General features: G+C 42.7%; 2 gene segments (V, D, J or C); both read right to left on the bottom strand.

Moving 5' to 3' along the window:
* Window positions 1–911: 911 nt before the first annotated feature.
* Window positions 912–2,005, bottom strand: LOC132345124 (T cell receptor gamma variable 8-like). The segment is given in 2 exon segments: window positions 912–1,781; window positions 1,921–2,005. Coding segments are annotated over 2 exon segments (570 nt in total).
* Window positions 2,006–20,961: 18,956 nt separating this feature from the next.
* LOC132345125 (T cell receptor gamma variable 8-like) lies at window positions 20,962–22,443 on the bottom strand. The segment is given in 2 exon segments: window positions 20,962–21,628; window positions 21,754–22,443. Coding segments are annotated over 2 exon segments (468 nt in total).
* Window positions 22,444–23,560: the final 1,117 nt, after the last annotated feature.

Below are 23,560 nucleotides of genomic sequence, written 5' to 3'. Positions count from 1 at the left end.
AATCAACTTGAATAAGAATCAGCTATGGAGCTTAAGAATCCACCTGCAATGCAGGAGACCTGGGTTGGATCCCTGGGTTGAGAAGATCCCCTGGAGAAGCGAAAGGCTACCCACTCCAGTATTCTGGTCTGGAGAATTCCATGGACTGTATAGTCCATGGGGTCGCAAAGAGTCAGACATGACTGAGCAAATTTTACTTTCATGTGGAGCTTATTGAAGCTTCATTTCCAGCTGTCAGTCCAAGATTTGTGATCATGGTGTTGAATTCCACCCAGAACGTGCACTTTTACTCAAATCCAGATATTTCTGAAGCAGGTGGTCCACGGACCACAGTTTAAGAAACACTGTTCTGATAGAAATTTGAAGGATCCAGTATAAAAGAGACATATACACATGAATCTGGCATTTCTGTACTTCAGTATTAATTTATGTTCTTAAACCTAACCCAATAAGAAAGTCTCACCCCTTTCTTAGTTGAACTTTCAGTTGAAATAGATACCACTCATTGCCTGGTTGTTGACCCAAATTGTTTTTTCAGATGAATTATTGAGAAAAATATAATCTGATAAGTCTCATTCCAGTTTAGAATTTGGTCATATAAAAGTTGGAGACTGGGTGGAAAGAATCTCTGGCTTTGCTTGTTTAAAACAGAACAGTTCTGGCTGTGGGTTGAACAGAAGCTGTAAGTAGAATACAACAGTTAGCCCAACTACAGCAATCACCTTTTGCCTACACTTTCCCTGTGTTGGCCATGCCCTGGTTGGTGATGTAAGGAAAATATCAGTTTGTTCAAAATATAAGTCAGATACCAGCTTGAGGTTCAGAAAGGCCAAGTTTTCATTTATCTTTTCTCATTCTTCATAATCCTGAATAATGAAGGTGCTTCATTCCCTGTCATCTGCTTTGGATAATGATTAAATAAATGATTCAGTATAGCTAATCATTTCATTCTATTCTCCTAAATATCTCCAGGAACAGATCAATCCTAGGTGCCCTGTCTGTCCTAAAGAGAAGGTGAAATAGACTCCACTAGCTCCTGTTACTGCTGCTGCTGCTGCTAAGTCGCTTCAGTCGTGTCCGACTCTTAGCGACCCCATAGACGGCAGCCCACCAGGCTCCTCTGACCATGGATTTTCCAGGCAAGAGTACTGGAGTGTGGTGCCATTGCCTTCTCCTCCACTAGCTCCTAGGGGACCTAAAAGAATATGTTGCCTGGCAGCTGTTTGCCTGAGGCCTAAAGGTGGGGATCTAGTTTTAGAAAAAATGTGGCTTCTGAGAGGAGGGGTGAGTAGTAATTGAATATAAATGTTGGGGAATGGGCACTGAACTCAGGATTTCTCTTCCTTCAGAGTAAAGAGAATTGGGGGCAGTAAGTGAGGCAAGGGCTGATCTATACTGTATACCACGGCTGTGCTTGGCCGTGACAAGCAAAATTTCCAGTGCAGTGTAAAGGAAGTCTAAACCAACGTGCTTCTCCCAGGCAGCACAGTAGTACATTCCAGAATCACTTTCTTGCAGGTTTAAGATTGCAAAAGTATAGCTCTTCTCTTTATAAACTTTGTACTTCCCTTCACTGACTCCTGATTCCAACACAACCTTTGAGTAGGAGATGTCGTAGTAAAGAAGGCGTCGAGGAGCTGTGCCCTCCTGGTACTTGTACCAGTGGATATATTTGAGGGTTTGGGTAATAAGATCACAAATGATTTCAACAGACGACCCAGACCCAGTTGCCTTAGTGATTGACATCTTCTCCCCTTCTGTGTTGGAAGACACCTGCGTGACTGAAAGTGGAAAAGCAACAAAAAACAATGAGGAAGAGGAAAGATCATTTCTTAGTATGACCACCCCGCCCCGCAACACACATACACCATTGCCACAAAACACAGAACAATCCCCCCAGCATCCAGGCAACACACTTACCAGGAGCCAGGAAAACCAGAAGCAGCGCTGGGACCCGCATCATGCCTGGGACAGTGAGCCAGACTAGATTCCCAGTATAAGTGACAGGCAGGTCAGTCAGCGAATATCTCTCTTAAAGACCACCAGGCCGAGCCCAGAGTGGGTGGGGGCTGGTTGAGACCTGGGGAGGAGCCCCACCTCTCTGTACCAACGCCTTTCTGGAGGGCCCCCCTGTGGCAAGCTGAGAGCAGCCGCCTCCCCCACAGGAGAAGAGAAGCCTGAGCACTGAGAGCTCAGAACTGCAAGCAGAGGGATCAGATGGAGGGGCAGGCAGAGAAATGTGGACAAGCTTGCCTGTGGCCTAGTGGAGTGAGCAGAGCTGAGCTGGGCTAAATTCCCATCAGTTCAGTGTTTCAGTGTTAGTATTTATGCCATGGTCTTGTCCGGTGATTAAACGAATTTATATTCTTTCCCTGAACTATCATTCTTTTTACACCTGTAAGAAAACTCTGAGGCAACAACTCGCAAACCTAATAAGAATTGAATCTGCCTTATTATAAAAATTAAGATCAGTTATGTTGGTCTACATTTGACTCTCCTTAAAAGTAAATGGATGGGTGTCTGTGTGCATGTCTTATAAATCAATTTGATGGAGGATTTATGTTCATTCTCAAGTAAAAGGCTGCCTCATATAGAGTTTCCAGATTTCATTTAAAAAAAAGGAGCTTCGCGGTACTTTGAACAAACTGAAACTAAAAAAAAAAAAAAAAAAACCAGTTTTCATTTATTTGAAATTCAGGGAAATCAAAGCATCAAAGAGGTATCACGTCATCCCTGTCAGAATGGCTATCATAAGCAAGGCTGGAAATAACAAGTGTTGAAGATGTGGAGAAAAGAGAACCCTTGTGCACTGTTGATGGGAATGTAAACTGGTGTGGTGCTATGGAAAACAGTATGGAGCTTCCTCCATAAGTTAGAAGTGGAACTACCACCTGATCCAGCAATTCCACTTCTGAGTGTTTATCCGTGGAAAACAAAAACACTAAAATATATGTAAATGCCTATGTTCATTGTTTATAACAGCCAAGACTTAGAAACAAGTTGAGTACCCATAGATGGATGAATAAAGTTGCTGTGGTATATATATATATATAATTACCAATATGTGGTCCCTAATTTCCTGACTGCTTTACAGCTCTATCTCTTGACTTGCTCTTTTTCTCTCTCTACTGTTGTATTTCTCTTCTCCCCCACTGTACTGCTCTTCATATCCCTCTGTCGGTCCACCTCTTTGTCCACAGATCTTTCCCTTTCTTATTGCAACCCCACCATGGCTCCTTCTCTGTCTTTTTGTTTTTTTCCAGATCTGACTTCTTTCCTTTCCCTCTTTCTCTTTATCTCTCCTCTGTTTTACAATTTCCTTCTTCATCTCTATTTCTGTCACTTTCTCTCCCTCTACTTGTCTGTCTCTAACACCTATCTTTCCTTTTCCATTTCTCCATTTATGATTCTTAGGGATTTTACTTCTCTGTCTCTGCCTCTCTTTCCATTTCCTCCCATGGTCACTGTAACAACTTTAATTTCTCTGTTAATCCAACATCTGCAATATCCCAGGATTGACATCTGTTAATTTACCTTTCCATATTAAGATGCTGAGATTTTCTGAGTTCCCTGTAAGTTGAGTAATTGGGCATTGTATCCTGCACATTTTGGATATTAGGTTATGGGCTCTAGGAAGTATTTTTAAATATGATGGCAAGTGCTGAGTTTTTCTGTTAGCTGAGAATTGACCTAGTTATGGAATGTGAGTTCCTACCTGCTCTTGAAGGGCAGGTCCAAATACTGCAGTTTTTGAGGACTTTGCAGTGCTATTCACACTGTGTGGTGTGTACCACTGAGAGTAGTTCCAAAGTAAAATGTATAGAATATGGTTGTGATATTATAACCATACCTTTCATACAGTAGATTTTATAAACATTTTTCTTAGAGGTATAAATTTGTGAATATTGAAAAATACCTCAGAGTCCCAATAACCTAAATAATGTTGACTTAATTCATTTTGTTGACTAAACCAGAATGTCTCTGTGTCAGACATTAACTACAAACCCTAACTTCTGCAGGCAGCAAGAGTAGCAGTCCTGGGAGGACGGTACTGTCCTTGTTTCCATTTACACGGAGACAGGTGAGACTGAGGGTGAGTGATTGGTCCAGGGTCCCACAACTGACAGGGGCAGAGCCAGGACTCAGGCTCCCCATCTGATACCAGGATCTGCTCTGGTCCTGAGCAGCATGGATGTTTCTGGAGTGTACAGGAGCTTCTGAGATGACAGACATGGTTCAGTCACAGCAGATGGGCTCCATGTGCCTTCAGGTCGGAGCACATTGTTCCGTTCCTTCAAATCATCAAAGGAAACCTTTTATTCTCACAAATTTGAGCAAATAAATATACAGTCAATTGTAAAAGCAGTAATTCTGCTTAAATATTTAACCAAAAAAGGAATGAGTAGATCTTAAAACTTCGTCTTGGAAGAAAAAAAATAATCTGTAACTATATACAGTGAGAGGTGTTGACTTAGTATGGTGACCATTTCAGCATATATACAAATATCAAATCACTATGTTGCATGACAGAGACTAATGTAACATTTTATATCAATTATATCTCCACTGAAAAATAATTAAAAAATTTTTGAAAGAAGGGAAAAACAGTGGACTGAATGCAGTAGCTGGGCACTCGCATAGGAGCAAGTGAACTAGCAGAGGCAGCCAGGGTCACAGCAAACAGAAGCCCTGCCCTGCATCTGCGGTTCTCAACACATTTCAACCTCTCATTTCCACAACAGTGTTCAGACATAAAGCAAAAATGTGGGCATATAAAGAGTAGATCCTCTTCTAAAATGCTTTAAAACAAATTCTTGGGTGGCCTCAACCACGGTCTATGCAGTGTCTATGTCACAGTTAATGTTTGGTACATGAACTTTGTTACAAAAATACAGGGTAAAAAAACAGATTTTTGCCTTTTCATGTTACATTTCAAGTATATTTTGTGTTCTGTCCTTTTCTGCATGAAAAAAAAAAAAAACTTTCATTGAAAGTCATGAGAAGAGAAAAAAATCTTGAAGATGGAGTTTCCTTTTTGAAAGTTGAAATGAGGACACCCACTGCTGATGTTAGTGAATGGCTAGTAAAGAGTTAATTAACTGTAATTACCTCACAAACATGATACCATATCCACATAAGTACCATATCCACATACATTTAATCACCTGCCTGTGGCTAGTAAGATCCTGTCATGGTCCACCCTATATTCAGAGAGACTGAGTCTGATCCTTTAATGTAAAGTTGGAGACAAGGCTTGTGCTGTGTTCCTAATCAAAAGATCTCTTAATGTTTGAGTAGCATTTATTTGTAAGTAAAATCTCTTTTTATTTTGGTTTGCAGAATGCAATTTTTTGTTTCATATCTCAGATTTCTTTGGTATTTTTTAACACCCTACATTTTTCTTCTGCTATTTAGTGCCAGGAGCCAGCATGAGGAACTCCGCCCATGGCAAAGGTCATGAGGAAGGAGGCTCAGCATACACAAAGGCAGGGTCGAGCCTCAGGAGTCCCTCTGGAAATTCTCGAGCATCTACCCCTAAAACCAGAGTCTGCATACTTTACTGCTTTGTGCTCTCACCTACACCTCTGACTTTACAGGGGGCTGTCCCCCACCACCTCTTTCGGAGAAGGAGTTAATTTAGAGCTCCAGTTAATAATAATTCCTGGGTGTGACAGAAGTGTTTCAACCTAAAAACTCCTCTGAAGGTTCTCTAGCCTGCCTGACAGGTTTGTCTGGCCACATGTGATTGTTCACAGCCTCCCAATCGTGAGAGGCATGAGATGCTTTAAACCTTCTAAAAACAGATACTTTTGAGAGGTTAAGAAATTATTAGTGTAGTATAGTGAGTTGATTAGAAATTGTATTGGTGAAAGGTTTTTCATTTGTTGAGCCAATATTTGCTGCTACATCTCCATATCCTTTGCCCCTTATACACATTAATGAATATGTAGAAGAAATAAGTATTAACCTTTGATATTAATCACATTAGACCTTAGGCTAAGCAAATTCTTTCCTTAATTAAAACCCACCACACCCTCACCCTATAGGAATGTAACTTTATCTGGTGCCTTCGGAAGGTGGTGTCTGTTTTAAGAATAATCACCCCTGGAGAAATTAGTGTTCTGGTTGACTGACCGCTGTCACAAGAAGAGGGTCATAAATTGTTAGCAGGCCCCCTGGCCAGAAGATGATGTAACACCCCTAAGACCTTTGTATACATTTGTATGAAGCACCTGATTTTGAAAAAAGTCAGAACTGCTGACCCCACATGACTTTTGTATTACATCTCTGTGTATAAAAGTGGACCTGGAAAATAAAAAATGGGATCAGTTCCTAGAAAGACTGGTCTCCCCATGTCGTTCTTTCTCTCACCTTCTGGCTGAATTCCCATCTGGAGCGTGGAGGCTCGTCAAGCCTACTAATTATGCCTGGGCTTCTAAGATCTGACCAGGGAGGCCTTAGTGTCTCCTCTCCTTCGGGAGAATGGGAGGATGCCTGCGGCCTACGTAGGTGATGCAAATTCCTTGTCTGGAATTTTATTGGCTTTCCATGTAAACCAAGTTATTCAGCCTCTTTTCTCCGCTGAATTTTCCTACTGAACTATCCTTATTCTATTACTCTTTATATCTCTAATTAATATTTAATTAAAGCTATCGTATCCTGATCGCCGATGCCGTCCCCGCTTCAAATTCCCTGGATCCACTGGGGCTGGACCGCATATTCACTATTTGTACAACTGTAAAAAATAATAAAACTAAACATATCAAAATGATTAGTTTTGTGTTTCTTGTTTTGCATTGCATATTTGGCCTAAAGTCTTGGAATCACAATAAGAAGACATGATAGATGGTGAATACATATAAAAAGTACCAGACATTTTGTATTATGTATCATGAAATAATAGCTTTCTTATAGATGTATTCCCTAGAACAGTCTGAGTACTCTTATTTTGAACCCACTCTATGAATCATTTTCCCTTGTGTTTAGCTAATTTGGATTAAAATGAACTCAATTATATTGTGAGTTGTTTTTGTAAAACAGAAATATTCAATGCAATGCTTCATGGGAAGGCAGTATGTCTGTTAATTTCCTTTCATTATTCACCATCATTCAAGTAAAATCCAACTGTATGATGGAAATGGTCTGGCTTGGGTAGAAATTGGTCATTTATGCAGACCTAATCAACTCCATCCATTCGTAAGAATGGGCCACAGGACAGAAGTCAGACAGAGGCTCCCTGGGAGGCTGGAGTCTAAGTAGGAGGAGCTCCTTACATGGAGAAAATGGGGGAGGGCAAGCACCAGGGTCTGGCTTTGGACTAAAACCTCAGGAATTAAGTGGTGTCATCACAATGAGAATGTCCCACATCTACAGCACGACCACAGATGGGGCCTGAGCTGGATGTCAGGGTGTGACTTTAACCTGAGAAGGGACTCTACCCCTGACACTAGCTGTACCAGTTAGATGTGGCCAGTCCTCCTAGGAGGGCAAGGCCCCCCAGATGTTGGCTCTCAGAGCAGAGACCAAGAAGATTGAAGGATGTGACTTGAATGTGCCCTGAGTTCAGAACGTGAGAGCTGAAGCCATGACCTCAGCAGTGGAGCCCTGCTTTGCTCTGAGACTGGACGGATGGAATCCAGGGCATGGACCCCCATCCTGGGCCTGCTGGGTGGGGAGGGGGTGGGACACCTGCTCTTCAAGCTCATGTGTCTGTGCAGCCCTCTGCTATTTACCCATCACGTTGTCATCTGATGTTAGTGCCCCAGTAAGCCTTGTTCAAGTTAACTTGTCATTTTGTTCCTTTTGGGGAATTTACATGACTTAGTACATGGCACTCAATTGCACAGGTGAGAGAGCAAGGCCTTGGAACCTCTGCTCCCATGAGGAAAAAAGCACTTCACATCTGTCTATGGAACCCCACTCCAGTACTCTTGCCTGGAAAATCCCATGGATGGAGGAGCCTGGTAGGCTGCAGTCCCTGGGGTCGCTAGGAGTCAGACACGACTGAGCGACTTCACTTTCACTTTTCACTTTCATGCATTGGAGAAGGAAATGGCAACCCACTCCAGTGTTCTTGCCTGGAGAATCCCAGGGACGGCAGAGCCTGGTGGGCTGCTGTCTTTGGGGTTGCACAGAGTCAGACACGACTGAAGCGACTTAGCAGCAGCAGCAGCAGCATCTGTCCATGCAGCTTGGTTCAGGGATCAGGTCTTGTGTCACCCTGCTTACACTGAGAAAACGAAACCAAGAAGTAACAGCCTCAGTAAGTCACAGATCATGGAAGAGCACAGGTGGTTGGTGGAAAGTCAGGGATGATTTTAGAGCTGCAAAGAAGCCCTGACTGCTCCTTCCTTCAGGGTCCATAACATGGCAGAGGAGCAGCATTTGAACAGCCTATGTGTAAGTTTCCCAACTTATATAGGAGCTGATAAGAGGAACCTTATATGTGTATCATGGGGAACCTGGACCCATAGCCTAGAGTGTTTTGATAACAATCACATGCGAGCATAGAGGGATATTTTCTTCCATTAGCTGTGACCCTTTGAAAGTGAGCAAAGTTGGCTGGGGTTTAACTGTTCTTATTTCCTTGTGACACCCCAGCTACCCCTTGCACAGCCTCAACCAGTAGGGGCCAGTTTGAGCATTTTCCAAGAATCAACCACGTTAAACAGGGAGTGTAAACAAAAGAAGCCTTGGAGAAAATGAAACTCCATCAGCATATCAGTCCCCTCCAGCTGCCATTCAGGCTGTCACTCCAACCCCCACTGCCCTCCCCTATCCGCACCTCCCAGGCCAGGGCAGCACAGGGCAAGTTGGGGCAGGAGGTTGCTGAGATGTTAGAAACCACTGGAGACACTGCCCAGCAGGGCCCTGGCTGTAAAATCAGCTGCACAACACTTTCAGTGATTTGCAAGTTTCCCTCTTGCCTCTTGTACTTGAAGTGAAGTGAAGTCATGCAGTCGTGTCCGACTCTTTGCGACCCCATGGGCTGTAGCCCACCAGGCTCCTCAGTCCATGGGATTTTCCAGGCATGAATACTGGAGTGGGTTGCCATTTCCTTCTCCAGGGGATCTTCCAGGGATCGAACCCGGGTCTCCTGCATTGTTTTTTCACAATGAAGAAATATTTCCAGATCTCCAAGATCAGGGCCACATATTTTGTCTAGAGAGGTCTGATCAAATTCATAACAACCAAGGAATTGATCTAAATTCGATTTCATCCATCTTGTATCTGATTGGTCTTTTGTGTTTTGGAATGGGAACCTCTATGTGGTTTTCCACGGATTTATTTCACAGTGAAGCTGATTGTATGCAAAGAAACAATGTGATGGTTCCTTGATGCCTGAAATCCGAGCTGGCAGCGATGGAACTGTCACCTGCTGGCTCAACCTGGCTGCACATTAGAATTACTGAAGGAGCGTTTTTAAAGTCTAATACCCGGCTTGTGATGAAGTCTGGACCTCAGTGACTATTCTTTCTTATGCATTTATTTACTTAGCAATCTGTTTCTCTAATCATTTATTTACAGTTATAATAAGAGGGCCACTGATATATAGGGAAAAAAAATGTAGCCCGTTTTAAGTCAGGCCGACCTGGCCCATGTGGAACCCAGCACTGCTCCGTGTTTAAATTTGAGCGTATTTTTTAGTCTCTCTGGGACCTCGTTTTATTGTGAGTGAACTAGACACACTAGGAATCATGAGATTACTTGGTGAATAATAGAAGCTGAGTCTCTGTTCCATCCACATCTAACCTGTTTGTGGGGAATGAGGTTAGAGATGGTTTTCAGGGTTTTTGTGTACGTATGGAATCTATCGATTTTACAGCAGAGCTATGACAGTAGAAGCTAATGTTGTTCCGGACTTTCACGGATTAAGCATCATTAGCTCATCTATTCCTCATACTCCAGGAAGCAGGGCACTGTAACTTCATTACATAGTTGAAGATTCAATGGCATAGAGCATTCCAATACTGCCTGAGGTCATGCAGATGCTAATACAGACTCAGGGTTCAAATCCTGGTCCTCAGGGGTCAAAATCTACATGCTTAACCCTCCACTTGACATGCTTCTGGTGTTGGTGCAGTTTTCATGGGGTTACTGTGAGAATCAGGAGTCGATGCTTTGTGAGACACTAGTACAATCTGAGCACATGCAGTGCAAGTCATGCTGGGTGTCACACTGTCACCATAGGAACATCTCAAGCCAATGAGTCCGAATCTGGCAACTTTGAAACAGAAGAACCCTGGCATTTTAGTTTGGCTGTGGCAACCTGCTCCAGTATTCTTGTCTGGAAAATTCCATGGACAGAAGAGCCTGGGGGGCTACAGTCCATAGGGTCATAAAGAGTCAGACACGACTGAGCTCACACACACATACACATACACACATACACACACCCAACTGGAGCCAGTGGCCCCAAAGAAAGCACCATAATCATGTTAGATGTAGAAATGTATTAATGACCATTATTACAACCAATGCTGAATTTGATAGCTCAGTTGTCATTCTGTTTCTAACCTTCATTATATTTCATGAAATTAAAGTACTCAAAGACAAATGTGAGCTTTTGATATGTTTAATTTTTTTGTGCCTATTATGAAAATCAAGGTGCAGAATTTAAGTACCAAAGCTGAAAGCTCCAGGGTATATGGCAGTGAAGGTCCCAGCCATGGTCTGTGTGGAAGAGCTGAAGGAGAAGACAGGGAGCTGGCCACTGCATAGGCTCAGGAGATGCAAGGACTCAAGGGCTGGAGGAGCTGATGAGGTTGTGGGGATAGTGGTGGGAGAGGTTCCCCTAGACCAGCCCTGGACCCTGCCCCTGATTAATGGCAGAATTCCTTGATACAGAGTCAAAATGTCTGCCCAAAGATTTGAAAACTCTTACAAAATAAAGATATAATAGACAAATACCACATGAATAGAAATAACCCAAATGCAGAAAGGAAGCCAGGCTAGATCCTCAGCAGATACTTTTTGAGACAATAGATGATGAAGGCACATTGACCCCTTTGGGGCCCCTCTGTCACAAGCTCTTCCCATTGTTGCTGACATCTGTTCTCTTGTACATGCAGAAGGTGATGATGACAAAGTAGACTGCATTCTTGAGGAGGAGGAGGAGGAGGAGGAGGTAAGTGTAATGGCAGAGGTGTTCATGAGCTGCAGCTGCAGGCTATCTAGGAGAAGTCCTTTGATTAGTTACCTGTTCTTTTCAAAGGTTAGGGAATAGAGATGGGAGAAGGTCACAATTAGTTATTGCTGATGACCTACTATAAAGTGACACCCTAGCACCACCAATCCCCAAGGTAAACAAGAACCACCACCAGAACTACCCAAAATCCAACTCAAAATTCAAGTCAATCAACAACTTCTGCCAAATTCACTTAGAACCTTCTCAAATATTAGCAAATAATCTGTGTTTTTAATGAATGAGTCCAGAGGGGGGAAAAATTCTGAGATATTTTAGTATCTTCTTTGCCCTCACCATGTCTTCTAATAATAATAACACCTAATCTTTATTTAACCACGATCCAAATACCAGGCACTTATTCTGAGAACTTTGCAAGCAAAGCTCTAATCTAACTTCATTATACAATAATCTATGAGATTGTTATTTTCATTCCCATTTTACAAATCAACTGAGGATGGACTAATTTGTCTGATGTCACACATTTAGAAAATACCAGAAACCATATTTCATTCCCAGCAACCTGACTGGGAAGTAAAGAACGCGTTCTTAACTGCTCTGTAACCCTGCATCTCTGTGTGCAACAAATACTTCAGACATGAAAAGGTTTAGCATAAATATCAAGTTAAATCGCTGATTTAGAAGCATCTGAGCCATTACATATTGTGTACCAATGAGATTCCTACAAAGGGTAAAACCCATGAAATCTGCTGGCCTTCACAGTGGAGTGGAGTGGAGGTTATTAAAGAGAACATTGTATAAAATGGAAGAAAGTGGTTAACCCAAACTCTCAGACTCTTTAGGAGCTCATGCCTCATTCACCTCTCTGTCTTGAATGTCTCTCATCATGGCTATGATGTTATAGAACAATGGTACTTACTCTTCTTTGAAATTTTGCCAGAAATACATGATGTCAAGAAATAATTAACATTAATGATGATGGTTCTGCCTTGGTTACTGAATGAACCACAAGGCTGAGTGTGTTCCTGAGGAAATTTCCCTTTTCCATACTTCATCTTCACAGAGTCAGAACTCCAAAACTAGCATTTGGCGTGGAAAGACTATCAGGGTCTCACCTGCTCATAACTTACTCCCCTTGGTCAGGTCAGGTGTTATCTGAGTTTCAGGCCCCCTGATACAGGGAGTGAAGGAGGGATCAGAGGGCCAGAGCCAGAGCTTCTATTTCACCTCAGAACCTTCATGTAAGAGAAGGGACCACGGACTAATACTGATTCTGTGCCAGCTAGATAGATAACTTGTGGGAGACATTCCATATGTGTGATCTTATCTCTGTAATAACTGAGTTGATTGTAATTACTCCCAATTGGTCAATGAGGACAACATAATGAATTTTTGCATTTTAATATAGCTAATAAATAAGAACTGGGGTTTAAAGTTTAATCTGTGATACTCAGAAGCCCATGCACTTACATTCCTGCCCATGAGGCTGTCTTGTCTTAACGCCTTGGTTTGGATTTCTTGTTCTCTGTCTGTACCCTAAAGGAGGGATAGATAATTAACTATGTGAACCATTGATTCGGGTAGTCTGGGTTGAATCGCCAGATAGAACTGTGTGGCTTCATTTGAAGGAACTTAATTTTAACAACTTACAAAAACACATCTATAAAGTAGGGGCAGGGAGAAATATTGTAACACCGCAAGGTGAGTAATGAGGATTAAATAGAAAATGCATGCAAGATACAGCAGAATATCTTCCACATAAGAAGATTTCAATAAGGGTCAGTTCATGTAATAGCTACTAGCACAACCAAAATTCTAGAAGCTAACAGATACCATGCTTCCCTGGTCATTAGGAACAAAAGCCACACTAACTTATGAAGTCCACTGTTTAAATTCAGAACCTATAACTACACTTTCTAAAATTTAGAGTCATCTCACACCAAAACCAGCATTTAATGTGTCAGGATGACTCCTAGGAAATGTTGTTGTTGTTTAGTCATTAAGTCATGTCCAACTCTTTCAGATCCCTTTCAGATCCTACCAGGCTTCTCTGTCCATGGAATTCTCCAGGCAAGAATACTGGAGTGGGTCACCATTTCCTTCTCCAGGGAATCTTCCTAACCCAAGGACGGAACCCACATCTCCTGCATTGGTAGGTGGATTCTCTACCATCTGAGTCACCAGGGAAGCCCCACATAGTGAACAGCATAGTGCTATTCCTGTCATTATTTACACAAATACTTGGGCTGTTTCATTACTTAATCATGCTTTATCCAATTAATAGAAATTCTCTGTGTTTCAAACATTTTGTTCTATATCATGGAACAAAAGTAAAATCTTTTCTTAATTCTGATAGGAATTATAGTCAATTTACATACATGAATTTAGGAAAGATTGGCATCTTTATGATATTGATCTTTTCTTTCCTGAATATGTTATGTCTCCCCATTTGTGCAACTCCAATTTTATGCAAAATTTAAATTCAAAGTGGATCAAAGAAATAAATGTGCAGAACAAAGCCTAAACAACATTGGAAAAATATAAATGACAAGAAGTTTTTGTTTCAATCTTTTTTAAAGCTCCAAAATAGTGCATGGTCCCTGGTACTGAGGCCCAAGTTAAAGTCAGTGCATTTACTATCCAATTCCTTCTTGCCTGCAGTCACAGGAGGGAGAAGGACCAGAAACTTTGACCTGTGGTTGTGGGATTCTCATGGAGAAATGTGATGACCTGAGAGAGCAGCAGCACCCAGGATGCAACAAGAAAGGAAGGACTTCTGGGCTGGGGATAAGCCTATGAACACTGTTCTAGAATCCACTCCTGTTTGAGGCCAGGAACTGGTCTATTTCAGAGGGAGACATGTCACTTTATCTGTTACTGCTAGCACAGCAGTTCATATAAATTGACATAAATCAATTTGAGTAGGATAAGCTATGGAACTTATTTAAAAATGCACATTTTCAGGCTTCAAGATTTGTGTTCACTGTATTGGGTGCCATCCAGAATGGGGACTTTTATTCCAACCCAATGCTTCTGACTCAGGTGTGGTCCACGGCCCACACTTTTAGAAACACTGTTCTGGTAGAAATTTGGAGGATACTATACACAAGAGGAGAAGGGGACGACAGAGGATAAGATGGCTGGATGGCATCACTGACTCGATGGACATGAGTCTCAGTGAACTCTGGGAGTTGGTGACGGACAGAGAGGCCTGGCGTGCTGCGATTCATGAGGTCACAAAGAGTCGGACACGACTGAGCGACTGATCTGATCTGTTCTGATACACAAGAGGGGCTTCCCTGGTGACTCAGTGGTGAAGAAGCTGCCTGCGATGCAGAAGATGCAGGAGACCCGGGTTCAATCCGTGGGTTGGAAAGATCCCCTAGAGGAGGGCATGCAACCCACTCCAGTATTCTTGCCTGGAGAATCCAATGCACAGTACAGCCTATCCCTGGCAGGCTACAGTCCACAGGATCTCACAGAATCAGCCACAACTGAAGCAACTTAACCCACGAGAGACCACATACATATGAATATGGCATTTCTGTACTTCAGTACTAATTTTATGTCCTTAAACCTAGCCCAATAAGAAAGTCACACCCTTTCTTACAAGACTTTTCAGTTGATACAGATACCACTCATTGTCTAATTGCTCACCGGAAATGTTCTTTAACTTGAATTATTGAAAAAAAAAGTTTCTAAGTGTCATTCTAGTTTGGGACTTGGTCATGTCAATATTGGGGGTGGGAGTGAAAAGAACCTCTGGCTTTACTTGTTTAATACAGAACAGTTCTGGCTGCAGAGTGAACTTCAGCAGAAGGTGTAAGTAGATTACTATGATTGGCATAACTATACCAATTCCCCTTTTCCTATATTCTATGTCCTGGTTGGTTATATGAGAAAAATATCAATTTGTCCAAAAGATAGGTCAGATACCAGCTTGGGCTTCAGGAATCCAAGTTTTCACTCTATCTTTGCTCATATTTCATAATCATGAATAATAAAGATGCTTCATTCAAAACCATCTTCTCTGGAAAATGATTGGATAAATGATTCAATAAAAATAACCTTTCATTTTGTTCTCCTAAATATTCCTCTTAATATATCAATCCGAGGTGCCCTGTCTGTCCTCAAGAGAAGGTTGAATAGACTCCACCAGCTCCTAGGGAAGTTAAAAGAGTGTGCTGCCTACCAGCTGTTTGTCTGAGGCCTTAAGATGGAGACCGGCTTTTAGGAAAAATCTTTGACCATAACAAACAATGGCTGTTGAGGGGAGGTGGGGGGTGGCAATGACTGGGACTGGGCATTGAGCTCAGGATTTCTCTTCATTCAGAGTAAAAAGAATTGGGGGCAGGAAGTGAGTGAGATAGGGGTTGGTGTCTCCTGTGTATCAGGGCTGTTTTGGCAGCCACAAGCAAAATTTCCAGTGCAGTGTAAAGGAAGTCTAAACCAATGTGCTTCTCCCAGACAGCACAGTAGTAGGTGCCAGAATCACTTTCTTGCAAGTTGGAGATTAAAATTTTGCCTTTGTAAACACGATATTTCCTTTCACTGATTCCTGAATCCAACTCAACCTTTGAGTAGTAGACATCGTAGTAGAGGAGGCGTCGGGGTACAGCTCCCTCCTGGAATTTGTACCAGTGGATATAGCTTCCTGTAAGATCACAATCGATTACAACAGATGACCCAGTCGCCCTCATGACTGACAACTTGTCCTCTTCCATGTTGGAAGATACCTGTGTGACTGCAATGGGGAAAGCAACAAAAAATCATGAGAAAGAGGAAACACCATTTCTTAGTATGACCCTCCCCCTCACCATTGCCAAAAAGTACAGAAAAATCCCCAGAGCATCCAGGCAACACACTTACTAGGAGCCAGGAAAACCAGAAGCAGTGCTGGGACCCACAGCATGCCTGGGACAGTGAGCTAGACTGAGTTTCCCAGAAGATGTGACAGGCAGAGCAGTCAGCGAGGATCACTCAAAGACCACCAGGCTGAGCCCAGAAGGGGTGGGTGCTAGGTGAGGCCTGGGGAGGAGCCCTGCCTCTTTGCACCAACCCCTTTCTGGAGGGCAGGCTGGGAGCAGCCACCTCCCCCAGAGGAGAAGAGAAGCCTGAGCTCTGAGCTCTCAGAACTGCAAGCAGAGGGATCAGATAGGAGGTGCACAGTGAAACATGGAAAAAGCTTGCCTGTTGCCTGGTGGAGTGAGCAGATGTGAATCAGGCTAAGTTCCCTGCGGCTCAGTATTTCAGTGTTAATGATGCTGCCATAGTCTTTCTCTCAAGGAACCACCTTTCTATCATTTCCCTGCACTACCTTCCTCTTTACATTTGTAGGTAAACTTTGAGGCTGCTGGTGTTGCTGCTGCTAAGTTGCTTCAGTCATGTCCGACTTTGTGCAACCCCATAGATGGCACCCCACCAGGCTCCGCCGTCCCTGGGATTCTCCAGGCAAGAACACTGGAGTGGGTTGCCATTTCCTTCTCCAATGCATGAAAGTGAAAAGTGAAAGTGAAGTCGTTCAGTCCTGTCTGACTCTTTGCGACCCCCTGGACTGCAGCCTACCAGGCTCCTTCGTCCATGGGATTTTCCAGGCAAGAGTACTAGAGTGGGGTGCCATCGCCTTCTCCATACTTTGAGGCAACCACCCACAAATCCAATAAGCATTCGCCCGTCTATTATTACAAGAAATTGATACCAGGTATATTGATCTACATTTAACTCTCCTCAAAGTTAAATGTGTATGTGTGTGTGCTTACAAATCAATTAAATAAGAGAAATTTTTTTTCATCAAGTAAAAGCACTTCACCTAGGGTTGCTGGATTTAGTGGAGAAAAATGTCTTACGTAGTACTATGTAACATTCGGATATACTGACACTAAAAAAACATGATGTTTATCTGAAATTCAGGAAAATGGATATCAAAACAACAATGAGATGTCATCTCAGTGCTGTCAGAAGGCTGTTACCAACAAGACTTGAACTAACAAGTGTGGGTGCGAATAAGGAGAAAATAGACCCTTGTGCACTCTTGGTGGAAATGTCTATTGGCACAGTCACTATCAAAACGGTAGGAAGGGTCCTTGAAAAATTGAAAATGCAACTACCATGTGACCCGGCAATGCTACTTGTGGGTATTGATCTGAAAAAAAACAAAACAAAACACTGACTTGAAAAGGTATCTTCACTCCCATGTTCATTGCTGCTTTGTTTACAACAGGCAAAACTCAGAAACAACTTAAGTGTCCATCAGCAAACAGATGAATGGGTAAAGAAGCTGGAGTATATGTATGTGATGGAATACTCCTCAGATATCCCCAACGATATGGGTGGAACTTAAGAGCATTATGCTGAGCGAAAAAGCAAGACAGAGAAAGACAAATATCATAAATCTCTCTTACATGTGGAGAAGCAGAGAACAGATCAGTGGTTATGAGAGGCAAGTGGCAGGAGATGGGAGAAACACTCGAATGGTTTGTTTGTTTAAATAAATTGAGTTTTAAAAGAAAGAAATCATTCAAAATAGACAAAATGAAAAACAAAAGTAAAGAACATGAATAGTTCCTGCATATACAGTCAGTTCAGTTCAGTCGCTCAGTGGTGTCTGACTCTTTGCAACCCCATGAATTGCAGCAGGCCAAGCTTCCCTGTCCATCACCATCTCCCAGAGTTCACTCAAACTCACATCCATCGAGTCGGTGATGCCATCCAGCCATCCTATCCTCTGTCATCCCCTTTTCTCCTGCCCCCAATCCCTCCCAGCATCAGAGTCTTTTCCAATGAGTCAACTCTTTGCATGAGGTGGCCACAGTACTGGAGTTTCACCTTTAGCATGAGTCCTTCCAAAGAACATCCAGGGCTGATATCCTTTATAATGGACTGGTTGGATCTCCTTGCAGTCCAAGGGACTCTCAAGAGTCTTCTCCAACACCACAGTTCAAAAGCATCAATTCTCTGGTGCTCAGCTTTCTTCACAGTCCAACCATCACATCCATACATGACCACTGGAAAAACCATAGCCTTGACTAGATGGACCTTTGTTGGCAAAGTAATGTCTCTGCTTTTGAATATGCTATCTAGGTTGGTCATAACTTTCCTTCCAAGGAGTAAGTGTCTTTTATTTTCTTGGCTAATCACCACAAGGAATGATAAACCTATTGAAAGGTGTTCAGATACACTGTGTTTCCACTATGAGGCATACATCTAACAGAAATGTTTGTTCATGTCACCAGGACTCAAGGACAAGCATGCTTGTGGTGACATTATTAAAATTTTCCCCTTTGATTTACTTGGACTCATAGATGGATAAGTAGGAGATCAGACAAGGATAGTGAAACCACAGTGGAACTGAAATGATGTGCATACAGATTTTCACCCACTACTTTTGTAAAAATGCTGGGATATATGTTTAAAATATGTATAATAAAATGTTTTGGCCACTCTCTCTCAGATAATTCATTTTCTAGGCTCATGACAGACAGCTGGGGAGTGAGGAAGGGACAGGACTAAAGCTGGTCTTCCCTGTGCCACCAGGACCAACGGTGCAGGGGACAGGAACTAATCTGAGAGCAGAGTGTTCCAGGCTGTTGTACATGAAGTGAGTGCGAGTGCCCTGGAGTCCTAGAAAATCCTTTCGGGAACAGAAGCTTCATGGTTTAAAAATAAAAAAGGGGAGGAATTTGCTGGCAGTCCAGTGGTTGAAGCTCCATGCTTCCACTGCAGGGCGCCAGTCAGATCCCTGGTCTTGGAACTAAGATCCTACATGCCAAGCTACATAGCCAAAAATAAGTAAATAAATTTTAAAAAAATGAGAAAAATTTCATTAGTCTAGAGTGGAAAGAAAATTCTTCAAATACACACAAAAAAAAAAAATAGTAAGAGAAAAAACCAGAATGTGAAAAAACTATCAAATATGATGTTGAAAAAATTACAATATATTGGCACTAGAATATATTCATTAGACACAATGTACCGAAAGAAGGAGAGAGATAGGGGTGCAGGGTGAGAACTTGGAAGAAAAAAAGAAAGAAAGGAAAAAGATAAATCAGAAAACACAGCTCTCTTAAGCATTTTTCAGCTGTCTCTTGCACTGGCTCTCTCGCTCTCTCTTTCTCTACTCTTCTGTCTCCCTATCTCTTCACGGCTTTCTCCACCACTTGTCTGGACTGCTCTCTGTCTCTCCATCTCTGTGTCCACAGATCTTCCATATTTACTATCACTGCTCACCCCTCTAAGTATTTCTCTGCCTTTCTTTCAGCTCTGTCCCCTTCCCCTTCTCTGTTTCTCTTCATCTCTCTTCTGTCTTACTCTCTCTCTCCTTGTCTCTATTTCTCTCTTTCTATCTCTCTGCCTGCCTACTCTACCACCTGTCTTTCCTTTTCTAATTCTCCATTTATATCTCTCTCATCTGTGTGACTTTCTATCTCTATGTCTGTCTCTCCATTTTCTTCCACGGGCACAAAAAAATCCTGTGATACGTCAGGATTGGCCTCTGTTTACTAACTTTTCCACAGTGTGAACTCAAGATCTTCCTGGTTCTTCACCGTTGGGGAATTGTGGATCATATTATGCACATTTTAAATACAATGCTATGGGCTCTAGATAGTGCTTAAATACTATAGAGAAAGCTGGGGTTTTTTTGGGAGGGGGAGGCTGTGGTTTTTGTGCTGTTCTTAGCAGAGAATTAATTGACCCAAAGGCAATGGCATGCTTCATGCTTCATTCCAAGATTTGTGTTCCCTATATTGGGTACCATCCATAATAGGGACTTTTATTCCAACGCAATGCTTCTGACTCAGGTGTGCTCCATGGACCACACGTTAAGAAACACTGTTCTGGTAGAAATTTGGAGAATACTATACCCAAGAGATTGGCGAAGAAAATGGCAGCCCACTCCAGTATTCTTGCCTGGAGAATCCCAGGGACAGAGGAGCCTGGTGGGCTGCCGTCTAGGGGGTCGCACAGAGTCGGACACTACTGAAGCACGCAGCAGCAGCAGCAGCAGCATACACAAGAGGGGCTCCCCTGGTGACTCAGTGGTGAAGAATCTGCCTGCAATGCAGAAGATGCAGGAGACCCGGGTTCGATCCCTGGGTTGGATAGACCCCCTAGAGGAGGGCATGGCCACCCCCTTCAGTATTCTTGCCTGGAGAATCCCATGGACAGTACAGCCTATCCCTGGTAGGCTACAGTCCATAGGATCTCAGAGTCAGGCAAACTGAAGCAACTTAGCCCACATGCATACACAAGAGACCTCATACACAAGAAACCACATACATATAAATAGAGCATTTCTGTACTTCAGTATTAATTTTATGTCCTTAAACCTAGCCCGATAAGAAAGTCATTTCTTATATGACTTTTCAGTTGATACAGATACCACTCATTGTTTTAATGTTCCCCCAAATGTTCTTTAACTTGAATTATTGAAAAAAAATCTAAGTCTCATTCCAGTTTGGGACTTGGTCATGTCAATATCGGGGGTGGGAGTGAAAAGAACTTCTGGCCTTACTTGTTTAATACAGAACAGTTCTGGCTGTGGGCTGAACTTCAGCAGAAGGTGTAAGTAGAATACTATGATTGGCATAGCTACATCAATCCCCCTTTTCCTACATTTCATGCCCTGGTTGTTTATATAAGAAAAATCTCAAATTGTCCAAAAGATAGATCAGATACCAGTTTGGGCTTCAGGAATCCAAGTTTTCACTCCATCTTTTCTCATATTTCATAATCGTGAATAATGAAGATGCTTCATTCCTAGCCATCTTCTCTGGAAAATGATCAGATAAATGATTCAATATAACTAACCTTTCAATTTGTTCTCCTATATAAAGGTGCTCTGTCTGTCCTCAAGAGACCGTTGAATAGACTCCACCAATAGACTTCCTAGGGAAGTTAAAAGAATATGCTGCCTACCAGCTGCTTGCCTGAGGCCTTAAGATGGAGACCTGCTTTTAGGAAAAATCTTTGTTGGCTAAACAACAAACAACAGCTGCTGAGGGGAGGTGGGATGTGGCAGTGACTGGGGCTGGGCGTTGAGCTCAGGATTTCTCTTCATTCAGAGTAAAAAGAATTGGGGCAGGAAGTGAGACAGAGGTTGGTCTATCCTGTGTATCAGGGCTGTTTTGGCAGCCACAAGCAAAATTTCCAGTGCAGTGTAAAGGAAGTCTAAACCAATGTGCTTCTCCCAGACAGCACAGTAGTAGGTGCCAGAATCACTTTCTTGCAAGTTGGAGATTACAAACGTGTAGCTCTTCCCTGTGCCTTTGTAAGCATGGTATTTCCCTTCACTGATTCCTGAGTCCAACACAGCCTTTGAGTTGGAGACATCGTAGTAGAGGAGGCGTCGGGGTACAGCTCCCTCCTGGAATTTGTACCAGTGGATATAGCTTCCTGTAAGATCACAATCGATTACAATAGATGACCCAGTAGCCCTCATGACTGACAACTTGTCCTCTTCCATGTTGGAAGATACCTGTGTGACTGCAATGGGGAAAGCAACAAAAAATCATGAGAAAGAGGAAACACCATTTCTTAGTATGACCCTCCCCCTCACCATTGCCAAAAAGTACAGAAAAATCCCCAGAGCATCCAGGCAACACACTTACCAGGAGCCAGGAAAACCAGAAACAGTGCTGGGACCCACGGCATGCCTGGGACAGTGAGCTAGACCGAGTTTCCCAGAAGATGTGACAGGCAGAGCAGTCAGCAAGGATCTCTCTTAAAGACCACCAGGCTGAGCCCAGAAGGGGTGAGTGCTGGGTGAGGCCTGGGGAGGAGCCCTGCCTCTTTGCACCAACCCCTTTCTGGAGGGCAGGCTGGGAGCAGCCACCTCCCCCAGAGGAGAAGAGAAGCCTGAGCTCTGAGCTCTCAGAACTGCAAGCAGAGGGATCAGATGAAGGGGCAGGCAGAGAAATGTGGACAAGCTTGCCTGTGGCCTAGTGGAGTGAGCAGACCTGAATCAGGCTAAGTTCCCTGCGGCTCAGTATTTCAGTGTTAATGATGCTGCCATAGTCTTTCTCTCAAGGAACCACCTTTCTATCATTTCCCTGCACTACCTTCCTTTTAACATCTGTAGGTAAATTTGAGGCAACCACCCACAAATCTAATAAGCATTCACCCCTCTTTTATTACAAGAAATTGATACCAGGTGTATTGATCTACATTTACCTCTCCTCAAAGTTAAATGTGTATGTGTGTGTGCTTACAAATCAATTAAATAAGAGAAATTTTTTCATCATCAAGTAAAAGCCCTTCACCTAGGGTTGCTAGATTTAGTGGAGAAAAATGTCTTACATAGTACTACGTAACATTCGGATATACTTACACTAAAAGAACATGATGTTTATCTGAAATCCAGGAAAATGGATACCAAAACAACAATCAGATGTCATCTCAGTGCTGTCAGAAGGCTGTTATCAACAAGACTTGAACTAACAAGTGTGGGTGCGAATAAGGAGAAAATAGAACCTTGTGCACTCCTGGTGGAAATGTCTATTGGCACAGTCACTATCAAAACGGTAGGAAGGGTCCTTGAAAAATTGAAAATGCAACTACCATGTGACCCGGCAATGCTACTTGTGGGTATTGATCTGAAAAATAAAAACACAAACTTGAAAAGGTATCTGTACTCCCATGTTCATTGCTGCTTTGTTTACAACAGGCAAAACTCGGAAACAACCTAAGTGTCCATCAGCATACAGATGAATGGGTAAAGAAACTGTAGTATAGGTATGAGATGGAATACTCACCAGACATTTGCAATAATATGGGTGGAACTTAAGAGCATTATGCTGAGTGAAAAAGTATTACAGAGAAAGACAAATATCATAAATCTCTCTTACATGTGGAGAAACAGAGAACAGATCAGTGGTCACCAGAGGCAAATAGCAGGAGATGGGAAAAACACTCGAATGGTTTGTTTGTTTAAATAAAGTTTTAAAAGCAATAAATGATTAAAAATAGACAAAATGAGAAAAAAAAAGTAAAGAACATGAATAGTTCCTGCATATACAGTCAGTTCAGTTCAGTCGCTCAGTCGTGTCCGACTCTTTGCAACCCCATGAATTGCAGCACGCCAGGCCTCCCTGTCCATCACCATCTCCCAAAGTTCACTCAAACTCACATCCATCAAGTCGGTGATGCCATCCAGCCATCTCATCCTCTGTGGTGCCCTTCTCCTCTTGCCCCTAATCCCTCCCAGCATCAGAATCTTTTCCAATGAGTCAACTCTTCGCATGAGGTGGCCAAATACTGGAGTTTCACCTTTAGCATCAGTCCTTCCAAAGAAATCCCAGGGCTGATCTCCTTCAGAATGGACTGGTTGGATCTCCTTGCAGTCCAAGGGACTCTCAAGAGTCTTCTCCAACACCACAGCTCAAAAGCATCAATTCTTCTGTGCTCAGCTTTCTTCAC

The sequence above is a fragment of the Bos taurus genome, chromosome 4 (assembly GCF_002263795.3).
Source record: "Bos taurus isolate L1 Dominette 01449 registration number 42190680 breed Hereford chromosome 4, ARS-UCD2.0, whole genome shotgun sequence".
In the NCBI taxonomy this organism is placed as follows: Eukaryota; Metazoa; Chordata; class Mammalia; order Artiodactyla; family Bovidae; genus Bos; species Bos taurus.
Note: the sequence above shows the minus strand (reverse complement) of the source record. Positions and strands in the feature narration are given on the sequence as shown.